Source organism: Spinacia oleracea, chromosome 4, assembly GCF_020520425.1.
Source record: "Spinacia oleracea cultivar Varoflay chromosome 4, BTI_SOV_V1, whole genome shotgun sequence".
NCBI lineage: Eukaryota > Viridiplantae > Streptophyta > Magnoliopsida > Caryophyllales > Amaranthaceae > Spinacia > Spinacia oleracea.
In genome coordinates, this window is record NC_079490.1 from 110,176,560 (window position 1) to 110,195,794 (window position 19,235).

Below are 19,235 nucleotides of genomic sequence, written 5' to 3' on the forward strand. Positions count from 1 at the left end.
TATTACTGTGTATACATTATAGATGTTACCTTGTTTTATTGTACATGTTATTTCAGATGCATGCTAAATGTTACCTTTTGCTTTTTTCTGTTTTGAAAAAGTTAGTAAACATTATATTAGTAATCTGATACTTGTTACTTTTCTAGTTTATTGTTGTTACTTTCTATTTTTGTAGTTGTTACTTTCTAGTTTTTATTGTTGTTACTTTAGTGTGATTTGAGAATTACTTTCTATTTTATATTAATGTTACTTTTACTTTTTATTTTTATTTTTTTCCAGTGTAACATCTAACATGCAAGGAACTAATAATTCTACAAGAGGTAGACCAAAATTAAATTCAAATGCAAAAAAGGACTTGAAAATTCAATCAAGATCAAAAAAGCCAAAGGTTATTCTCCTAGAAGAAGGACATCATTTTGCTAAGTAAGTGATTAAAATATAAGTTGCAGTTTTTTGTTAATTGTTTTGTTACTTTTTAGTTTTGAAGTAGTTACCTTTGTTTTATAATTGCAGTTCTGCTGATATTGTTGCTCGATGTACACCCCATGGTTTGACACATTTGATTACCCTTCTGAATGATAATCAGAAGCGTGCTATTACTGAAATAGGTTTTGGGGATATTTTTCATATCAAGTTGACAAAGCTGCCTAGAGATACGCTTCGCTGGTTTTGTCATAGATTTCATTTGGATATAATGAATGGGCCAACATTTTGTATAAATGGGGAAAACGAGTTTCAACTTCAAGATTTAGATGTGCATGATGTTTTTGGGATTCCTATAGGGAATAAATCTGTTCCTGTTGTGGGAAGACACGTGGATAATGTTTTGAGAGATAAATGGAGGAATATGTTTGGGGTGAAGAAAGGTGATATTGCTGTTACTCAAGTTTATAAGCTATTTACTCATAGTCTTCTTAATGATCATAAAATGGAGGAGTTAAGAAGGAAGGTTTTGGAAGGAAAGGATGATTTTAAAAGGATTTTTGTGATGTATGTGATTGCTATATTTTTTGCTCCAACAACCAATCGAACAATAGATCTTAAACTTGTTCGTGCAATGGAGAATGTTAACTTGTTTAAGGAATACAATTGGTGTGAATATGTGCTTTTGAGCCTTGTTTCAAGTTTGAAGAATTTCAAAAACACTCAAAATTATGTTTCTGGTTGTGTTCTGTTACTTCAAATTCTGTATTTCCAGATGATGACTTTGGATGGGGATAGAACACCAATAGGGTTACCTCTCATTCAACAATGGACTGATGAAAGGTTTTATGAAAGAATTAGCAAGCAAGATGATCTTTATGAGAAAGGTTATTTGAATAAGTCTACGTATCCTATCACCCAAAGATAGGTTGCAATTGTTATTCTAAGAACCAAAAGGTAATTTTCTCTTCCATAGTTACTGTAATGCTTTGTATGTGATACTAATTATATTTATTAAATGTTACTTGTGTTGTTTTTATAATTGTTATGGTTACTAATTATATTTTTCTTTATCTTTATTTTTTCAGGCTTAAGTCAATTTTCCATCGACAAAAATCAAGTTGTACAAGCTTGTAATTAATAGTACCAGGTGAAGATGTAAATTATGAATTTAGTATTTTAGTATTATGTTTTTAAATTTGATCAAGTATATTTGGTATTTGGAATTTAAGTGTATTGTATGTTGAATTTAGTATTATGTTTTTTAAATTTGATTAAGTTTCATCCATGTTACCTGTAAGAGTAATGCCAGGTACTTTAAATTGTTAAGGCTGTTACCTTATAGGAATGTTAAATTGTAGGATGGTACCTTATAGTTTTAAGGCTGTTACTTTTCAAGTGATAAGGCTGTTACTTTTCCCTTGTTGAGGCTGTTACTTTCTTTTGTTAAGGTTGTTACCTTTTAGGAATGTTAAATTGTAGGATCTTTATAGTTTTAAGGCTATTACTTTTCAAGTGATAAGGTTGTTACTTTTTCCTTGTTAAGGCTGTTACTTTTTCTTTTTAACGCTGTTACTTTGCCCTTGTTGAGGCCGTTACTTTTCCCTTGTCTAGGCTGTTACTTTTCCCTTGTTAAGGCTGTTACTTTGAAGTGATTAGTCTGTTACTTAAACAGTTTCAGGAGGGTTACTTAACCTATAGAAATGTTACTTTGAATATAAATTTTTTTGTAAAAAACATATCCATAATTAAACCAAAAACTATTACTTTGATGATTACATAATGTTAAATTAAATTCTCACAAACTTTCAAACAAGTTCTTTTAAATAAAATAAATGAAATAATGTTTAAAATAAACGTGCCGGTGTTGTAAAAGCTGGAGTTGTAGTACCGTACTCTGTTGAATTACTCTTTGATCTCTTTCCTCTTTTCTTTTTCAAAGCATTATCAAAATGCCCTTTTGCTCTCTTATTTCTTCCCTTTGTATTAACTCTATCTGGATCAAGTACTTCAACAGTAGGAACTCTGTCTGTAATATTAGCATCTGTAGTTACTTCCATGACAGCATTTTCATTTCTGAATGTATCTACCTCCTTAGAATCTCTTTCAAAACCTTGCTCTAATATCTTCCTAGTTCCTTGTTGCCCTTGACTTCTTACTATCAAGTCATAGTACTTCCGTGCCATATTATGACGCCAAGGGATAAATTTGTTTTGTTGACTAGATAATATTGCAGTATCATCCATCTTCTTCCAGAAATCTGCCTTTGCTTGTTTTGTCAATCGTTTTGTTATATACCAATCAGGAATCCTTGGAATTGAGTGCAGATGTAACACACGTATACAGTGGTAACATAACCATCCAGCTTCCTCAAAATTTTTGCATGTACAAGCTATTCTTTGTGCAGCAGCGTCAAATGTTACTTTTTGCTTTGATTCTGTATCATTCTCTTTGTACACTTCATAATACAGCTTGTAACCATCCATAGCCACAATGTTTGAAAATGAACCAATTGCTTCACCATATTCAAATTCAAAATCCCTAAATAGAGTCAGAGTGTATACCTCAGAAGCATGTTTGAGTAATCCTGTCATTGGAAACACTGATGTAGGTGTTGAATTTGTGCAATTAAATTCACATTGCTTCTCTGTTCGTCTCCAACGGTGTACAGTTTCTTGAAAAATCTTGAAAAAATCAGTCAAACTTGTGTTTTTGTTTGCCTTAAAACAAACTGCATTGATAGTACTCTCACTTCTTTGAGAAGATAATATCCCAGCAGAGAAGAAGTCTTTGCTCAAACCAGTACACCACTTGTCTTTTATTTTGTATAATCGTTGAAACCACTTACTGTTACTTAATTTGTATGTAGTTATCATGTTTTTCCAGCATCTTTCAAACTCTTCTTCACTAACACATCCACTTAGACAGTGGTTGAAAGCATCCTTGAAAGACGTATCCCGCTTTAATGCACCAAAATGTGACACAGCATTTTGTATTAGATGCCACAGGCATAATCTGTGTCTTGTTTGAGGAAGTACCTGAAAATATGATAAAATAAATTTATTATTCTGTAATACTGAAGTTTATTATGAAGTTACTTTAAATCAGATTTAGATGTTACTTTCAAAGTCTTGTTAATGTTACCTTTTATATTGTTATTGATGTTACCTAATTTATTATAGACATGTTACTTTGTACAGAAAATAATGTTACTGAAAAGGTCAATGTCAAACATACCTTCAATATTGCATTAGACATTGCTTGATCTTGATCTGTAAATACAGAAACAGGAGCTACATGTCCCATCGATTTCAAAAAAGTTTGTAGAACCCATACAAATGATTCTGTTGTTTCATCTCCTAGGAAAAAACAACCAAACATTGATGTTTTCCAATGATTGTTAATGCCAACAAAAAACCCACAAATGAGATTGTATTTGTTGGTTCTGTAGGTTGTATCAAAAATAGTAACATCTCCAAAGGCTAAATAATCTTCTCTCATAATAGAATCTCTCCAAAATATACTCTCTAATTTTCCATTTTCTTTTAATCGAAAACGAAAAAACACATCTGGATCTTCAGATTGTAGGTTATATAAATTGTCAATGACATTTTGAGCATCCCCACCCTCAATTTCCTTCATCTTCTTCCTTGTAACAAAGTTCAAATGGTCTTTTATTGAATGTCCAACAGCTTCTTCCCCTACAATAAGAAAAATTGTTAGTTGTTTACATTTTGTAGTTACTTATACAATATTATATTTTTAAATATGTTAAATTTCTTACATCCTGCTTCATGACACATAACTTTGTATGATTGTGTAGGCTTTAATCCACTATCATTTAGTAACTCTATTGTCTTTGCCTTCTCCTCTGTGATTTTCCTTTCTGATCTGTGCATATGCTGCCATTCCTTTCTAGTCATTGGATGATTATGCACAAGAACATGCTCTTTCACTTCAAATAATCCATCTTCATTTAACTTTGCCCTTATAAGAGCTCCACATCCTGTTCTTGTAACAGGTACAAGTTTGCCTTCCTTTTTTTTCTTCTCAGTTACTGTAGGAGTGTTTGCTTTTCTTTTCAATCTGAAGCCATGCTTGTTACATACAATGTACTTTTCATACATTAATCTTGTTGTAGGATGTAGTCTATGTGTAGATAGCCTTACAGCAAACCCCCAAGCTCGTGCATGCTTTTCGTAAACTTTCAGTAAGTCTTTTATATTTGATTCAGTATGCCCCACTAAACTTCCAGAGTAATCCTCATTATCTTCTTCTGTATTTGCTGTATTTGCTGAATTAAATAAAAAAAATATGATGCTAAGCATGTTACTTATGAATATAATATCTGGTACCTTTATAGTATTAAGGTTGTTACCTTACAAATAAGATATTGCTGTAGAGCTGTTTAGGGATGTTACTTTTAAGAGTAATACTTGTTACATTTCTAATGTTAGGGATGTTACTTATTTAGTGTTAGGGCTGTTACTTATTTAGTGTTAGCGCTGTTACTTATTAGTTATTTAAAAAGTGTTGGAATGTTTCTTATACATTAATTAGATATTATTTAACTTATAAGGATGTTACTTTTATAGTTTTAATTCTGTTACTTATTAGATTAGAGTTTGGTACTTTTTTTCAGGTATTCTCGGTTGTTTAATTGTTTTAGGAATGTTACCTAAATATTAACTAGATATCACTCAACTAATAAGTATATTACTTATAAAACTTATATGTGTTACTTGTTAGTGTTAGGAATGTTACTTTCAAAATAAGTTATTTCTATACGGCTGTTACCTAGAATATAAGATATTGTTATCAGTATCAGAGATGTGACTTTGTTATCTTATAATATTAGGGATGTTATAATAATTATTATACCTTAGTATCAAGCATGTTACTTATAAATGTAATATATGGTACTTTTGTAGTATTGAGGTTGTTACCTTTACAAATAAGATATTGTTGTAGGGCTGTTTAAGGATATTACTTTTAAGAGTAATGCTTGTTACTTATAAACGTAATACCTGGTACTTTCATAGTATTGAGGATGTTACCTTACAGATATGGTATTGCTGTATAGGGATGATACTTTAGAGTAATTGTTGTTATATTTCTTATGTTACGGCTGTTACCTTTTTAGTGTTAGTGCTGTTACTTATTAGATTATAGTCCAGTACTTCTCTTCTGGTATTATAGTTATCACTTAACTTATAAGGATGTTACTTCTAAGAGTTATATATGTTACTTTATAGTGTTTGGAATGTTACTTTCAAAATAAGTTATGTCTATAGGGCTGTTACCTTAAGTATATCTGTTAATAAATATTATATTCCAGTATCAGAGATGTTACTTATAAAATTAATATGTGTTACCTTTCAAATGTTAAGGCTGTTACCTTTTATGTTAGTGCTAGTTTGATAGTTTTAGCATTCTAACCATTAACTAGATCCCTTAATCTAGATCTTAAAAAGTTAAACCAAATTAATACTATTAGTGCTGCTTTCAGATACCTTTTTAGTAATTAGATGTTACTTTTCTAAAATCATTATAAATTAATTTAAATACCTCGAACTGTCAATGGTTGTTGTTCTTGTTGTTCCACCACGATTGTTGTGTCATCGCTTTGATTTTCAATTATAGTTAGATCTTCGATTTCATCTTCTTCTCTATAATCCCCAGTATCACAAATCTGTAAATTGTCCATTGAAATTTGAAGAACTTGTTCGCACTCCATTATTTTGTGCGAAAACCTGTAAATTGCACCTTGATTTGCAGATAAGATCTTGAATTTTGGAAAAACACAGCTGTTGCGTCGCAAAAAGAGAGGCAGGAAACTAGGTGACTGCGGCGCAAAAGAGGATGATGAATTGTTTTATAACGGCGTTAGTGGTCCGTTAGTTCATCACGCGTCCTTTTTCGGTTGTTTTCCACGCGCCCGGTCTCATCATCAAGTTGATGATGTGACCAGTCTCACCAAAGACGCGCTGGTGAGTTTAATTTTCTTGGGAATTTTACACATTATCAAATCAAATGTTCATTTTCCAAATTAAAAAATAAATCATTTATATACCTTACTAACAAGGATAAGGTTGCTTAATTCTTTATAAAGAAAGTTCATTGTATTAATTCAAGGATAGCTAATAATGCATCGCTACATGAAGAGAAACTTCAACAAGATCGATCTAGTATCTTTTCACAGCTTCAAAGAGCTTCTGGCCTACTAATTAAAATTTAGGGTTTATGTATGATAAATCACATGATCAAATTCCCTCCCTCATTTGTAAAGCATTGTCGTATATTACTCATTCGCACCAAAAATAAATTAAGGAGTACAATTTTTTTTTAATAGATGTACGGAGTAATAGTTAGTATCCTTGGTATGTCTTTAATTAATTAAAAATTCTTGTAATTCGACAATAATTAGTCTGCCAGATCATATATCACGCCATCCGCTTGTTACAACCCGAATAGCAGACTACTAGATAGAAGACTAACGGTTAATCATATTTTATCTTTTTTTCCTTCAAGTAAATTTGATCTAATTAATGTGTATTATTAACGTACTTTAATTGTTCAGTGAAAAAGAGTTCCTAACTAAGCAATCAAAACACACATAACCAGATAGAGCGGCAAATTGGGTAGCTAAGTTTAGAGTTGATTCTGAGCCCAAAAAAATGACGTTTGAGGCGATTCCAAAAAATTTCTAGGCCGTTTTACTGAAGGATTTGATGATGATACTTGGTCTCGCTCGGTGCCGATTGAGAAGGATTAGCTCGAGATAGACGTGGAGTCACCGAGTGATAGTTTATTAGTTTGGTTTGTGAACATTTTCTCTTTTGATTTTGTTTGATATGTTAGGGGCTTTGCCCCTCTTCTTCACCCAAAAAGAAGTTCCACTAAAATAGAAACCCAATTACTTGTATAGATAACATGTAAAACTCTCCTAAAACAGAAAAACACATGAGGTAGAGTTTTGGGGATCACAAAATAAAAACAAATATTCCTGAAAATTTATGCTTAATAAACAAATTAAAACATGAACCCCAGAAATTTACCTATATATATAGTCTGATAGATGAAAAAAGACTAATAATATTAATGACATATATGGATTATGATGAAGAAGGGGACTGCATGGGAAACCTTGAACTTCCATCACTAGTAGTGGTAGTACTACCACTAGCAACAAGAACGGCGGCGGCGGCGGCAGCTTTTAATTGGTTTCTCTTCTTCTTCTTTTTCTTATAAGGAACACCTCTAGCCTTAGCTTGAGAATTCCTGACCTCCCTCAAATAAATCCTTATCACACCACTCGCGAAGGGGTTAGTCTCGGGTTGGCCTCCATTTTCTTCATAGGCGGCTCTCAGGCGTCCAATAAGTGCATCAAGGCTGCCCCAAGCTTGTCTAAGGGGGCAGGTGCATGGGCCAGGGGGCTCAGGCTGCCCGAAAAAAACACAACCTTGGATATGTACCTTAGTTTTACCAAACTGGTCAAGGTACCTTAGGAAATCTAACACGTGATTTGGGTTGCAGTGGGACATGATATTTATTGGAGGCCTTTGATTCTTCAAGTATTGACAAAACGTGTTCCAGTCTCGTCGTTTCTGCGACTCATACCGGCTTAAAGGTGCCGCCGTTGATTGTCGGTGCTGGTGATTTTTATCCTCGTCGTCTATGATCAGGGACCGTGATCCGTCTCCCACCGAAGATGAAGACGGTCCCTGATGATTTACTAAATCTTTCCCCCTCATCTTGTTTGATGACATGATTTAATTACTAGTGTATAATAGAGGAGTAAGGGAGAAGAATAAATTTGAACAAGTGCAAAATGAGAAATACAGAGAAAAATAATGAGATTAAATTAAGGTGACAAAGATATAGATGGGGCCAATAAAAAGTGGGTTTTAGACCCAAATTTCTACCCCTTCACATTATTTTCCTGCTTTCAAAGTGTACGATTAGGCTTAAATCATGCTTTTCTTTTTCTTCTATGTTTATCATTATGTTTCCATAACCCAAGCAATCATTCCAGAATATTATTACCATTATTTGGTCGATTATCTTAAACCTAGGCATACAATTATAATAAGGGTGATTATGTACATACTATAACACACCCGATGTGTGTAACTAGATCTAGATGCACCTGATGCGTGTTATGAATTTCAAAAACCCGTAATACGACATAAAAATTAAGGATATTTAGATAGTTAACAAGTACACCATTTCAAGTGGAGTTTCTAGAGAGCAGTGTCCCTATGCAAACTACTTCAATTTGAATTACTAATGACAAGCTAATAATTTTAAAAATCTCGTCGCGAATGCCTTTTGCGACGGAGCTAAGACTTAATAAAGACAGGAACAACCGTCGTAAATGTCTTTTATGAAGGTGTAACGACGAAATTTTTCATCAATGACCGCCCTTTTTATCACGACCTCCTTTTATGACGGATTTGTAACAGGAAATCCTGTCACTAATGCCTTTAGCGATGGAATTTTCAAAGGAACAATTATCTTGTAGTGATGATAAGACATAATATACTAGTCTTATATGCACGCGATGCGTGCGTGCATATTAAAAAAGCTTAATTATCATAGAATCGTCTGACGTTTCAATGACAGTTACAGAGCATGTAAAAAGACTCAGCTCTTCTCCCAAAACATAGACATACAAATACGCCTCGTATTTTATTTTGATACATTTTTTTTTTCATTTCTGCTAAAACGAATGTTTTACTTTAAAATAAATTAACTATTTTTTTTTGTTTCCTTTTGTTTTGCCTTTATGCTAAAACAAATATTTAATTTAAAAAATATTTTATTTATTTCCTTTTTTTTTCTTTTCTACTTGAACAAAAAAATTTATTTAAAATAAAATAAAATTTTATTTTGATGTTTTTTATTTTTCTTTTTCGCTAAAACGAAAGTCTATTTCATGTAATCAAATATAACTTGTCAATTTAATTTTTTTTGTTTTCGTATTAATATTGTTATCAGAACTTTAGATGATAAAATTTTATGCCTTTTGTTTTCTAAACTACGACATTAACTATATATATTAATAGTCTCTCATTTCATTTTCGTCAATATTTTTTTTAGTTTTTTTCATCATCGTACCTAACTTTTGGGACAGCCTCGAGCCGATCCCATGCTAAATTAATGCTTATGATTTTTTTGGACTATATAATATGACTCATGAATTGTTATGAAATAATTATCCGATTCTCGAGTATTTATGATTATTTATGAATTACTTATTCATTTCTTGTTAATTACAAACATTTTCGTTTTAATAATCTCTTGGTAAAAGCCCAGCTTCTCAAAGCTCATTTCTTCCACAAACCTATTTCATTTTGTTTCAAGCCGCCGCTCCTTTTCATCCTTCAACATATTTTCTTTTGTTTCTCATCCTTTCTCTCTCCTCATTTTTTGGCACTCCTTCCTCTCTCTCCCCAAAAATGGCGATCCTCCACCTCAAATCCAACTGTTTTGAAGATCCGAGCAAAAATGGCAAAAACACTAAGAAGAAATCACCTTTCCCTATCACCTCTTCTCTAACACAGAAGAAGATTTGTTCAAAAAATGGCGAGTTTTCGTCGATTGGACTTGATCTGTAATTTGAAGGTATATACCTCATCTCTTCGTCTTAAATTCTCTATGGTATTGTGGGTAGTGTTGTATTTAGAATTGATTTAGCAAATCTGGGTTTCATCGTTTGATGTTTTCGATTTTTAAATCTGAAATTACTTCATGCAAAATATTGATTTGTGGAATAGATAGGGTATTTATGGTTTAGTTTAAGGATTAATTGTTGCTTAACTAATTTTTTCTTGGGTTTGTTTGCTTAATTGTTTCATAACTATTTTTTTGGGCATTTTTGGTTTGCATGTATCACTTATAAGTTGGAGAGGAAGGCATTGAAGAGGCGTTGGGCGAGGCGCTGAAGAGGCGATGGGCGAGGCGCTGAAGAGGCGATGGGCGAGTGATTGGTCAGGTTGAATTATACACATCTAATTCCATATTCTAGTTTGTTGTACTAATAGAGATTATTTTGTGGGTCGTTTTGCACCTTCATCTTATAATATAGTTTCCTCTTGTTTTATTTTTTTATTTTTTTCATCTCATCTTTAACTATATATTTCAGAATTAAATGGTGTGATTAATTGTTGGACTATAATATGGAGAATAATAAGTTCCTTGATTTGTTCTTTTTTTTCATTTGCAATCCATGTTAGGTTTAGCCGTTTTGTGTGATTGTTGATTTCGTGTATTGTTGGATGCAAACCTAGGGTCAACTAACGGTTGGTGATAATGTAATTTGCAATTTTAAATGTTTATTTTTTGAAATCATTTTACATTTTTCCTAGGGTCGGAGTTGGGATTATTGGGTTGGAATAATTGGGTTAAACGAATTTTGGGGGACTATAGATTCACTTTGTTGTACTGTTTAACATGATGCATCACATATTAATTGTTGTACTCTCATTTATGAGAATAGTGAGGGTAATTGTTGACTAACACTATGAAATTTGACTTTTTATTGCTCTTCAATTTGACTTTTTATTTCTCTTCAATTGAAAATTCTTTTTTTTTTTTTTTTGTTTTGGGTAATGGCCTTCGAAGAAAATGCAAAAAAGTAGTCAGAACTTATTCAAGTTTTGTCGGTATGAGTGGTCAGTCTTGCATTAGATCTTGTTTCAGTTTTTTAAAAAATGTGTAATTGAAAAAAGCTAAGTGCGATGATATCAGGGATCCTACTTTAATAAAATAGAGATTTGGAATAGCATGATTTAATTCTTTCACTTTATCTCTGTGTCTTGATTTTCAGTGTGGAATTGTTGAATTTCAATGCAAAACATTTTTTTAAATTATTGTGGTAATGATATTTCGTTGAATATATGAATCAGTTTATATTGTTATTGTTTGTTGTTTGAAATGTCCTCACTTTTTTTAGTACTGTGGAATTTCAGTATTTTTTTGAGTGAGAATTCATATTAATTCAATAAACAAAGAACAATAGTAATAATCATTAAGTAATTCTTAGTAATTCTTATTGTAATATAATTTGTATAATTCTTAGTAAATCAAAAAACATATTGTAATCCTAATCAGTCAGATTTGTATAGGAATAAACTGTTTATTATTAGCTATAAAAATCAAATAAATAACATGTGTAATTAAAAGCATGAACATCAATCTGTAATAATTAATTGAAATCAATAAAATCATGCATATTACTTTTGTTTGAGAGTTTGATGAGGCACACACCTTATTCCGTTGGTTATTGTGTGCCTTGATGAACTTAAAACCCAACTTACAATCGAACCTTAAACCGAAATTATAATCTGCAAAAACCATTATGTACTTCAGATATATTTCATGGTTTATTTTCCACTTTACATTATTCATGCTTTTAATAAATAAAATCATACTTCTTTTATCAATAAAATATGAAATTAGAGAAGAAATTATTAATTAATATCATAAATTAAAATCTGAAATAATTAATTAAGATCAGTTAAAAGCATGCCGATTAAAATTTGAAATAATTAATTAAAATCGGTTTAGGAAATTGTTGGGGCACATACTGTATGTGGTTCGTTATTGTATATCGTTATGGACTTCAAACCCAACTTTAAATCTGCATAAAAACCAATTCAAGACAATTCTTTTTCAATTCATAATTCTAATAAAACATAATTATTATTATTAAATAATATTGCTTTAATTTGGAAATACAAATGTTCGAATCTGAAGAATGGCTCTGAGAATAATATTTCTTTAATACACATACCTTATATTTTTAAATCTGAAAAATAAATAAACAGGTAGGATGTTAGGTAGACATATTTAATTTACATAGCATAAAAATTCAAAAGAAGAATTTGTCTATGCATAAAGGTTTTCGAATCTGAAGAATGGCTCTGAATTAAATGGCTCTAATTCATAAATTTGTTTAAAAATTTAGATGTTTAATCTCGGTTGTTGTTATACATTAAAATTCATGAATTATTATTATTTAAAATTTGTTTAATTTCTGTTTTTATTTTCAGGTTTCGTGAGAAAAGTATAATTACGTGTGTGGGAGCGACTTAGCCTGAGAATGAATTTTCAGTGCGGTAGGGTTTTTTCGAGAATGGCGTTCTTCTGGAGAATTTTTCAGGCTTTTTGGTTTACTGGAGAAATTTTCAGAATTTTTGGTTTCCTTGTGATTTTGTTTCCTGATTTGTAATAATTTTCAATTGTAATAATGTGTAGTATTTTCCTTCCTTAATTTTCATTTTCTTTCCTGATTTGAACTCCCAATCAACCAAAATTGGGGTAATTGACATATAAAAGATTTTATTTGGGTACAACAGTGATTGTACAATGAATGGGCCATTAATCACGTTTTGGGCGTTAGTAATTGGAATCAAATTAATCACATCTGTCATACACTGTTAAACAGCAAGGGGTATTTCTGTAAATTTCCTTTGGGACACGAAAAGTCATGTTACTAAAATGACCTCAGGAGCTGGCTTATATAATAGTGATGCTTAGCTTGTTTAATTAATTAATTTTTTAAGTTAAACCATTGGATTTGAATATCGTTGGCCCAATTTACTAATTTTCTATATGTAAGTGCAATAAGGTGGCTTAATTGTTACCATTGAATTTGTTTTGGTCTATGGCATGTAATTCACTAGGTATGCATGACAAAGCTAAGCGAGTCTACATCAAAGAAAATTATATGCTCATTTCATTTTTGTAGAAGTTCTATACATAGAACTATATTTGAGAGAGGGAAAGAAGAAGATTTATTGATCACAGAAATTAGTGATTATTATTACTAAGAGTTGCATTAATATATTGGTCTTATATACTAGTGTGCTAGTTTGTAAGAAGAGAAAACACAGCAGTCTTAGTTAGTTATAACTAACTCTTGCATCCTCTAACAACGTGTGACAAGTCATCAATCTGTGTGAGCTTATGACAAATCAGCAATCCGTGTAATATGATCTTCAAGTGATAGTAAACAAGTCAGCAGTGCAGTAATCAACTGAGCTTTGTTGTTGGCTTGGTCTTGATCATGTGTGCTGCTGAGTTGGTTCTGAACTTGTACTCCAATAGCCCCCCTCAAGCTAGGTGGTGATTCAAGTGGAAGCATACCTAGCTTGGAGATTAACTCAGAATGTTGAGGGCAGGACAAGATTTTGGTGAGCACATCAGCTAACTGATCAGTAGTGGGAACATATGGTCTACGTACCATCAATTGTCAATCAAACCTTCTAACACTTTGTTTCTGGTGAAGTGACAATTCACCATAATTTTTATTTAAATATGGTCTACGTACCATCAATTGTTCTAACTAGTTTAATTATTGCAAGTCCTATTTGAAGAAAATGGCGGCCTCCCATGGTGAAATTCAAGACGGAGTTTCCAATCCATTTTCAAGACAGAGTTGAAGTTGACGTTTCAAGACGAAGTCGGGCCATACTAGATCACATTTTAATCTTATACATGTTTTAAGATATTTATTTCTTTAACTATGTCTTGATATTATGCATGAGATTATGGCTTAATTATGTTGCATGATTAAGGATTTTAGTTCACTTAAAATCTAACCAACATAGTAAGAGCCTTAAATTCCAAACTTTAAAATTGAGTCAAAAGGTGTTATTCCAAAATAACACTTGCTTAGATAACCTTTATGTCAATTTAGTAATAGGTTTCCGCCAAAGCGAGGTATTACTTTTTGATTTTAAGGGGGTAAGGTACACATTAGTTGTGAGTACATGTTGATTTTGGTTGAACTCAACGATATAAGAAAGGAGTCATTTTCTGTCGTGGGAAATGGGATAGGTTTACTTAATAAGTTCTTAGACATAACTATCAACCAAGAGTAGTTTCTAGACTATTAGCAAAGGATTTTCTTACCTAAAATATTTTAGAATTAAGACAAGCCAAAGCATGCTTAGTTCTTTAACGATTTTGAGGGTCTTGGGTTCATTTATTCACACGTGTGGGAACTAAATATTTAGAATAAAATGCGAATGACTTGTTTAAATTTCATGTTTTCTTTTCAAGTTATTACCCATGATAAATGTTTAGACTTTGCATGCTTCAATCTATGTTTTAATTATTGTTTATAATTAAAAATCTTCCACTGCAATAAAACCTATTATAAAGGTAACAGTAAATTTCCTCGATTGGTAGTGAATCCAAGAACGATTCACGGAAATGAGAGAAAATGAGCAATTTGAAATGTATGTTTCTTATAGAGACTTTTATGGTTGTTTTCGACTAACAAAGTCGAATGGAAAACCAATTGGTGCTTGTGGATTCAAAATACAATGTAGTTTTGAGGTTATAAATCATTGAGTTTAACACTCAACTTTACCAATGGTTAACAACTTAATATCTTTCTCCATTTAATTCTCGAATGATTCTAGTCCCTAGACATTCGAATAGATCGATGCTTAGAGAACTTTAGAACCTTCTGGTAAGATCATCTAGTTGAAGCAAAATATTAAACATAAAAAAAGGGTAAGAACTTTGTTGGAGTGACATTGGACATGTCTAACAAAGTATAAAAGTCAACACTAGAGAAGTCAATTCTTAAGACTATAAGAAATGGTACAAGAAATAGGAAAACAAGGAACAAGTGAAAGGAATTTACAATTCCATTTCTACCTAAAAGTTAATGTTTATAGAGAAGTGACCTAGCAATCAAACTTCCTTGGTATCATATAACGCTTGAGATTCTTACTTCAGTAATAACTCAAACAATCGAAGTTGGGCTACAATAATGACTTACAAGTGAGAAATGAAGCATGGCATTGCTACATTAGTTGTAGGGTCATCTAGTTTGTGTACGTTAAATCCTTTTAAGGCTGGAACTTAATAGCTATTTTTCTCCATGATCGGCATACCTGAATTTCTGTTACAACACATAAAGACTCACATTCAAAGAAAACAAAAACAATGGTTGTTTGTTTGTTTGAATGAAATGTTAATTTTAGGTTGAGTCATGTATGCTTGATTAAAACAAAAAAATCTTTAACAATAAAAACTTTACTAGGTTCAAATAAATCTCTTGATTTGAGTTCCACTAATCTTTGGCATTGTTACTTAGACCATGTCAACAAGTTAACATTTTAAAGCTCTATTTTTTAGACTTTTGAAAGTTGATTGATTTTTAGATCATTCTAGACAAGCTAAGAAACATGGACTTGATTAGTATTGGTATTGAATGTTACGTATCAGTACTATATAATGTTGTATTGGTATTGAGTATATGCGAAAAACATGGACTTGATTTTGTAAAATGTTACTAATGCATGGTTGTTTTTCTTATGTGTTGGTACTGAAATGTTATGTATCAGTACTATAATTTTGTATTGGTATTAATAATGCGAAAAATATGGATTTGATTTTGTAAAATGTTGTTAATGATTTCTTTTCTTATGTTTTGGTATTGAAATGGTATGTATCAGTAATATATAATGTTGTATTAGTATTGAAAAATGAATATATGCAAAAAACATGAACTTGATTTTGTAAAATATTGCTAATGATTGTTTTACAGAATTATGCAAGAGATAAGGAGTAATTATCTTCTAAGGATGAGAAATAAGGAAGATAATCATGGTTCCTTCTACTCCCTGGATGTCCATTATGACACCTCCACAAGAAATTTCGGAGTGGGACATTTTGGAGTTTAGGACGTTTATATTATTATCATGGTGTATGGTTGGATTCAATGTTTTGTGGGGAACTTATCTTGTATTTTTCTTTTGGATTCTCCCATTTGAGGCACTTTATATTGTATTCCTATTAAGTATTATGACGTTTAATATAGTAAGCCTTGAATTTAACAGTAATCAATGTCGTGTTCTCGCTTTTGGATTCTCCCTTTTATGGACTAATGAGTTCAAATAGCTATAGTAATCAAATTGTGGTGTCAATTACCTCATGAATGTGACATTAACCCATAGAAGTTCAAAAACCTATGTATATGACTCTTAACTCATTCAAGTTGGAATACTATATTGTGCTGAAACTTATTTTAAAGGAAATAATGAATTTACAGGACAAAAAGGGGATCATTAACACTCAATTAGTACCTTTGGCAATCATAACAGTACCAAACTATGTTGTATTAGTACATATTTTTAAGGGCTTGTCATAGTTTTAAATAAATATTGGTAATATTAAATTCGTGACATTAAAAAAGGTTAATATTTGTATAAGAATATAATAATGAAAAACATTAATAATTAAAAGTCATAACCGTTCCTTCTAGTTTTAAGGGCTTATCATAGTTTGAAATAAATATTGGTAATGTTAAATATGTGACTTTAGAAAAGGTTTGCATAATAATAAAATAATTAAAAACGTTAATAATTAGAAGTCATAAATGTTCCTTGTAGTTTTATTTGAAGTTAGACATCCTCCTTTTTCAATAAGATGAACTATTAATATTTTAGAATCTCGCATTATCCTAGCTTATGTTCAATTTGATTTGTCACGCAATATCTTTCTTGTATCTCTTGTGTATACTATATGATAATAACCATAGATTACGTTAAATTTACTTGTTACAGTTAAAAAGTATAAAGTATGATAACCATAGGTTACATTTAATTTACTTCTTACACGGTATCTGGTTCAATCCTATATGTGTTTTATAAAATGATTCATTTCATATACTTCGTGCTAGATAAGTATTACGATTAATCGCACTCACTACTACAATTCCCGTGATTTCACGACGCTATCCCCTCGACGCTGCACAAGTCTGCTGGTATAAATTTCTGTTCGCGAAATATCTCGACGCTGTTTGTAGTCGACATGTTTTCTCGACAACAAAGACCATCGAGAATGTTCCACGTGTGTGGCACGTGACCTCTACTTAATATTTTTCAAACCCGCGTCTTCCAATTTTAATTTTAAGCGGTGAACCGCCAATACTAAATTAAAACCCTAAAAATAAAAAACCCCTTCATTCACCTCTGTCGTCAGTTGTTCGATCTGAGAATCCTTCAACCTCCATTGAAATCGTCGTTCACTTCAACCTCCATTGAAATCGCCGTTCACTTCAACCCTCCATTGAAATCGCATCTCTCACGCCACGTTGAACCCTGGTATGTTCTACACCTTGAATCCTCGATTTTAAATGTTTGTTGTTGGTTATGTGAATCCATTAATTATTAACTGATTTATAGTTTTTTTTTAATCGATGATAATGACTCTTATAGAAATTTTAAAATAAGAACCGAAAGAAGTTATTATAATTTGATGAGAACTATTGTTAAGGTGGGTTTGATTCTAAATTTTGAGGCTGATCGAATAAGACATTAGTGTTACCAGTTGATTTTCTGACTTTCTTATTTTCAGATTCTTATGGGTTCAATTTCATGTTATATGTTGGGATTTTTTGCATAAAGTTGTGTGGTAAATTTGTGAATTTTTGGGTAAATTTGTTTTGATTGGAAATTATTGCTGGGATTTTATGTTATTTTTGTCTAGAATTGTTTAGAGTTGAGATTAAGTTATGGCAGATTGGAGCAATTTGCCAAAATCACATGTTGGCTCTGTTATTCGACATCGAGGCCGGAAAATCACCATTCTTTTATTTCTGCTGCCATTTTCATGTCTTTGCCCACTGTAGTGAGCTATATTGGCTCTGAATTGGACTGGTTGAAAATTTAGTACCACCATGAATTTGTTTATCCCCTCTAGTAAGATAGTTCTACCACTGTTTTAGCAGTGTGTTTTAGGCTTTTAACAGGGAAAATGGATTATGGGATTTTCTTGAATCGTGTGTCTGACACAAGGATGTGTGTTTTTCTCTACTGGATATGGCTTATGATTTTCTATTGAACTAGACAGGGAACAATATCATTAGCATTACACTTTTACAAACTACGGAGTAATAAGATCAGCTTTGTAATTGTGTGGCTGATAATTAGAGTGGATTTTATTTTTTAAAATGATTTCCCCCTGAAGCTTTGATTAATTATAAGAATAAATGGTGTACAATTTTAGGATTTGTTAGGTGAAAGTAGCTACTACGTATTAGAGTTTTGGTCGTGGTTAGAACTTATTGAAGTAGTTGTTTAACGAAGATGTACAATTGTTATCACTATTTTATCGATAGCTAGTATTTGGAATTAGTAATGTTTTGATCGATCAAATCACTACTGTTTCATAAGCTATTATCAAACTCGCCTTTAGATGTGAATAAATTACTACAGTGCATTCGAGCATAGGATATTGTATTCGAGCATAGGATATTGTATTCGAGCATTAGGACTTTATCGAATTTAATAAACTGAAAAGATGTATATGAATTGGTACAATAGGATTTTGTGTTTGATGCAGTGTTTATGTTTTTTATTTTTTGATTCGGTATTTTGATTCTGTATGTTTTGGTTTGGTCTGGTTGTTGATTGTGAGTCTGTTTGTTTTGGTTTGTTCTAGTTGTTGCTGTGTTATTGGGTTTCGTCAGAAAAACAAGATAGTTGTCTTCTTTGGTATTGGGTTTCATCAATTCGCGCGCGCTTCCGATTTCAGGTAATTTAATTTCTGATTTGTTGTGGGTATTTTTAATTTTTTGGGTTGTTTAATTATTGATTTTTAGAACAGTTCTGATCTGTGCAGAAAAGAACAGTTCTGAACTTCACAGAACAGTTCTGATCTATGTAGATCAGTTCTGATCTATGCGGATCAGAACTGTTCTGTAAAGTTTTGTTCTGATCTGTGATTGGTATTATTGGCTTTAAATTTCTTGATTCAGTATGTCAAGTTTATTGGTTTTGTGTTTG

General features: G+C 31.6%; 2 protein-coding genes and 1 long non-coding RNA gene across 3 annotated transcripts; 1 reads left to right on the forward strand and 2 right to left on the reverse strand.

Annotated features, from left to right (window-relative positions):
• Positions 1-2,270: 2,270 nt before the first annotated feature.
• On the reverse strand, positions 2,271-6,160 carry LOC130471789 (protein FAR1-RELATED SEQUENCE 5-like). Its single transcript, XM_056842090.1, has 4 exons — positions 5,992-6,160; positions 4,208-4,717; positions 3,661-4,124; positions 2,271-3,461 (listed from the first exon to the last, which is right to left on the reverse strand). The coding sequence occupies exons 1-4, from the start codon at positions 6,158-6,160 to the stop codon at positions 2,271-2,273; spliced, it is 2,334 nt and encodes a 777-aa protein (XP_056698068.1).
• Positions 6,161-7,538: 1,378 nt separating this feature from the next.
• LOC110776497 (protein LIGHT-DEPENDENT SHORT HYPOCOTYLS 10-like) lies at positions 7,539-8,177 on the reverse strand. The gene has a single exon (XM_021981053.2). It carries the CDS (start codon positions 8,175-8,177, stop codon positions 7,539-7,541), a length of 639 nt encoding a protein of 212 aa, XP_021836745.2.
• A 1,516-nt stretch (positions 8,178-9,693) lies between these two features.
• LOC130459177 (uncharacterized) lies at positions 9,694-12,719 on the forward strand. The gene is made up of 3 exons (XR_008918378.1): positions 9,694-10,050; positions 10,329-10,420; positions 12,480-12,719. It is a non-coding gene; the product is annotated as an uncharacterized lncRNA (long non-coding RNA).
• The last annotated feature ends 6,516 nt before the right edge of the window (positions 12,720-19,235 follow it).

Excerpts from the sequence above, each read along its gene's own strand:
- LOC110776497 (XM_021981053.2), bottom strand. The coding sequence starts at position 8,177 with ATGAGGGGGAAAGATTTAGTAAATCATCAGGGACCGTCTTCATCTTCG.
- LOC130471789 (XM_056842090.1), bottom strand. The coding sequence starts at position 6,160 with ATGGAGTGCGAACAAGTTCTTCAAATTTCAATGGACAATTTACAGATT. Across the intron at positions 4,125-4,207 it reads TATGTGTCATGAAGCAGGAT|GGGAAGAAGCTGTTGGACAT; the intron begins GTAAGAAATTTA and ends TTCTTATTGTAG. Across the intron at positions 3,462-3,660 it reads TGTCTAATGCAATATTGAAG|GTACTTCCTCAAACAAGACA; the intron begins GTATGTTTGACA and ends TCATATTTTCAG.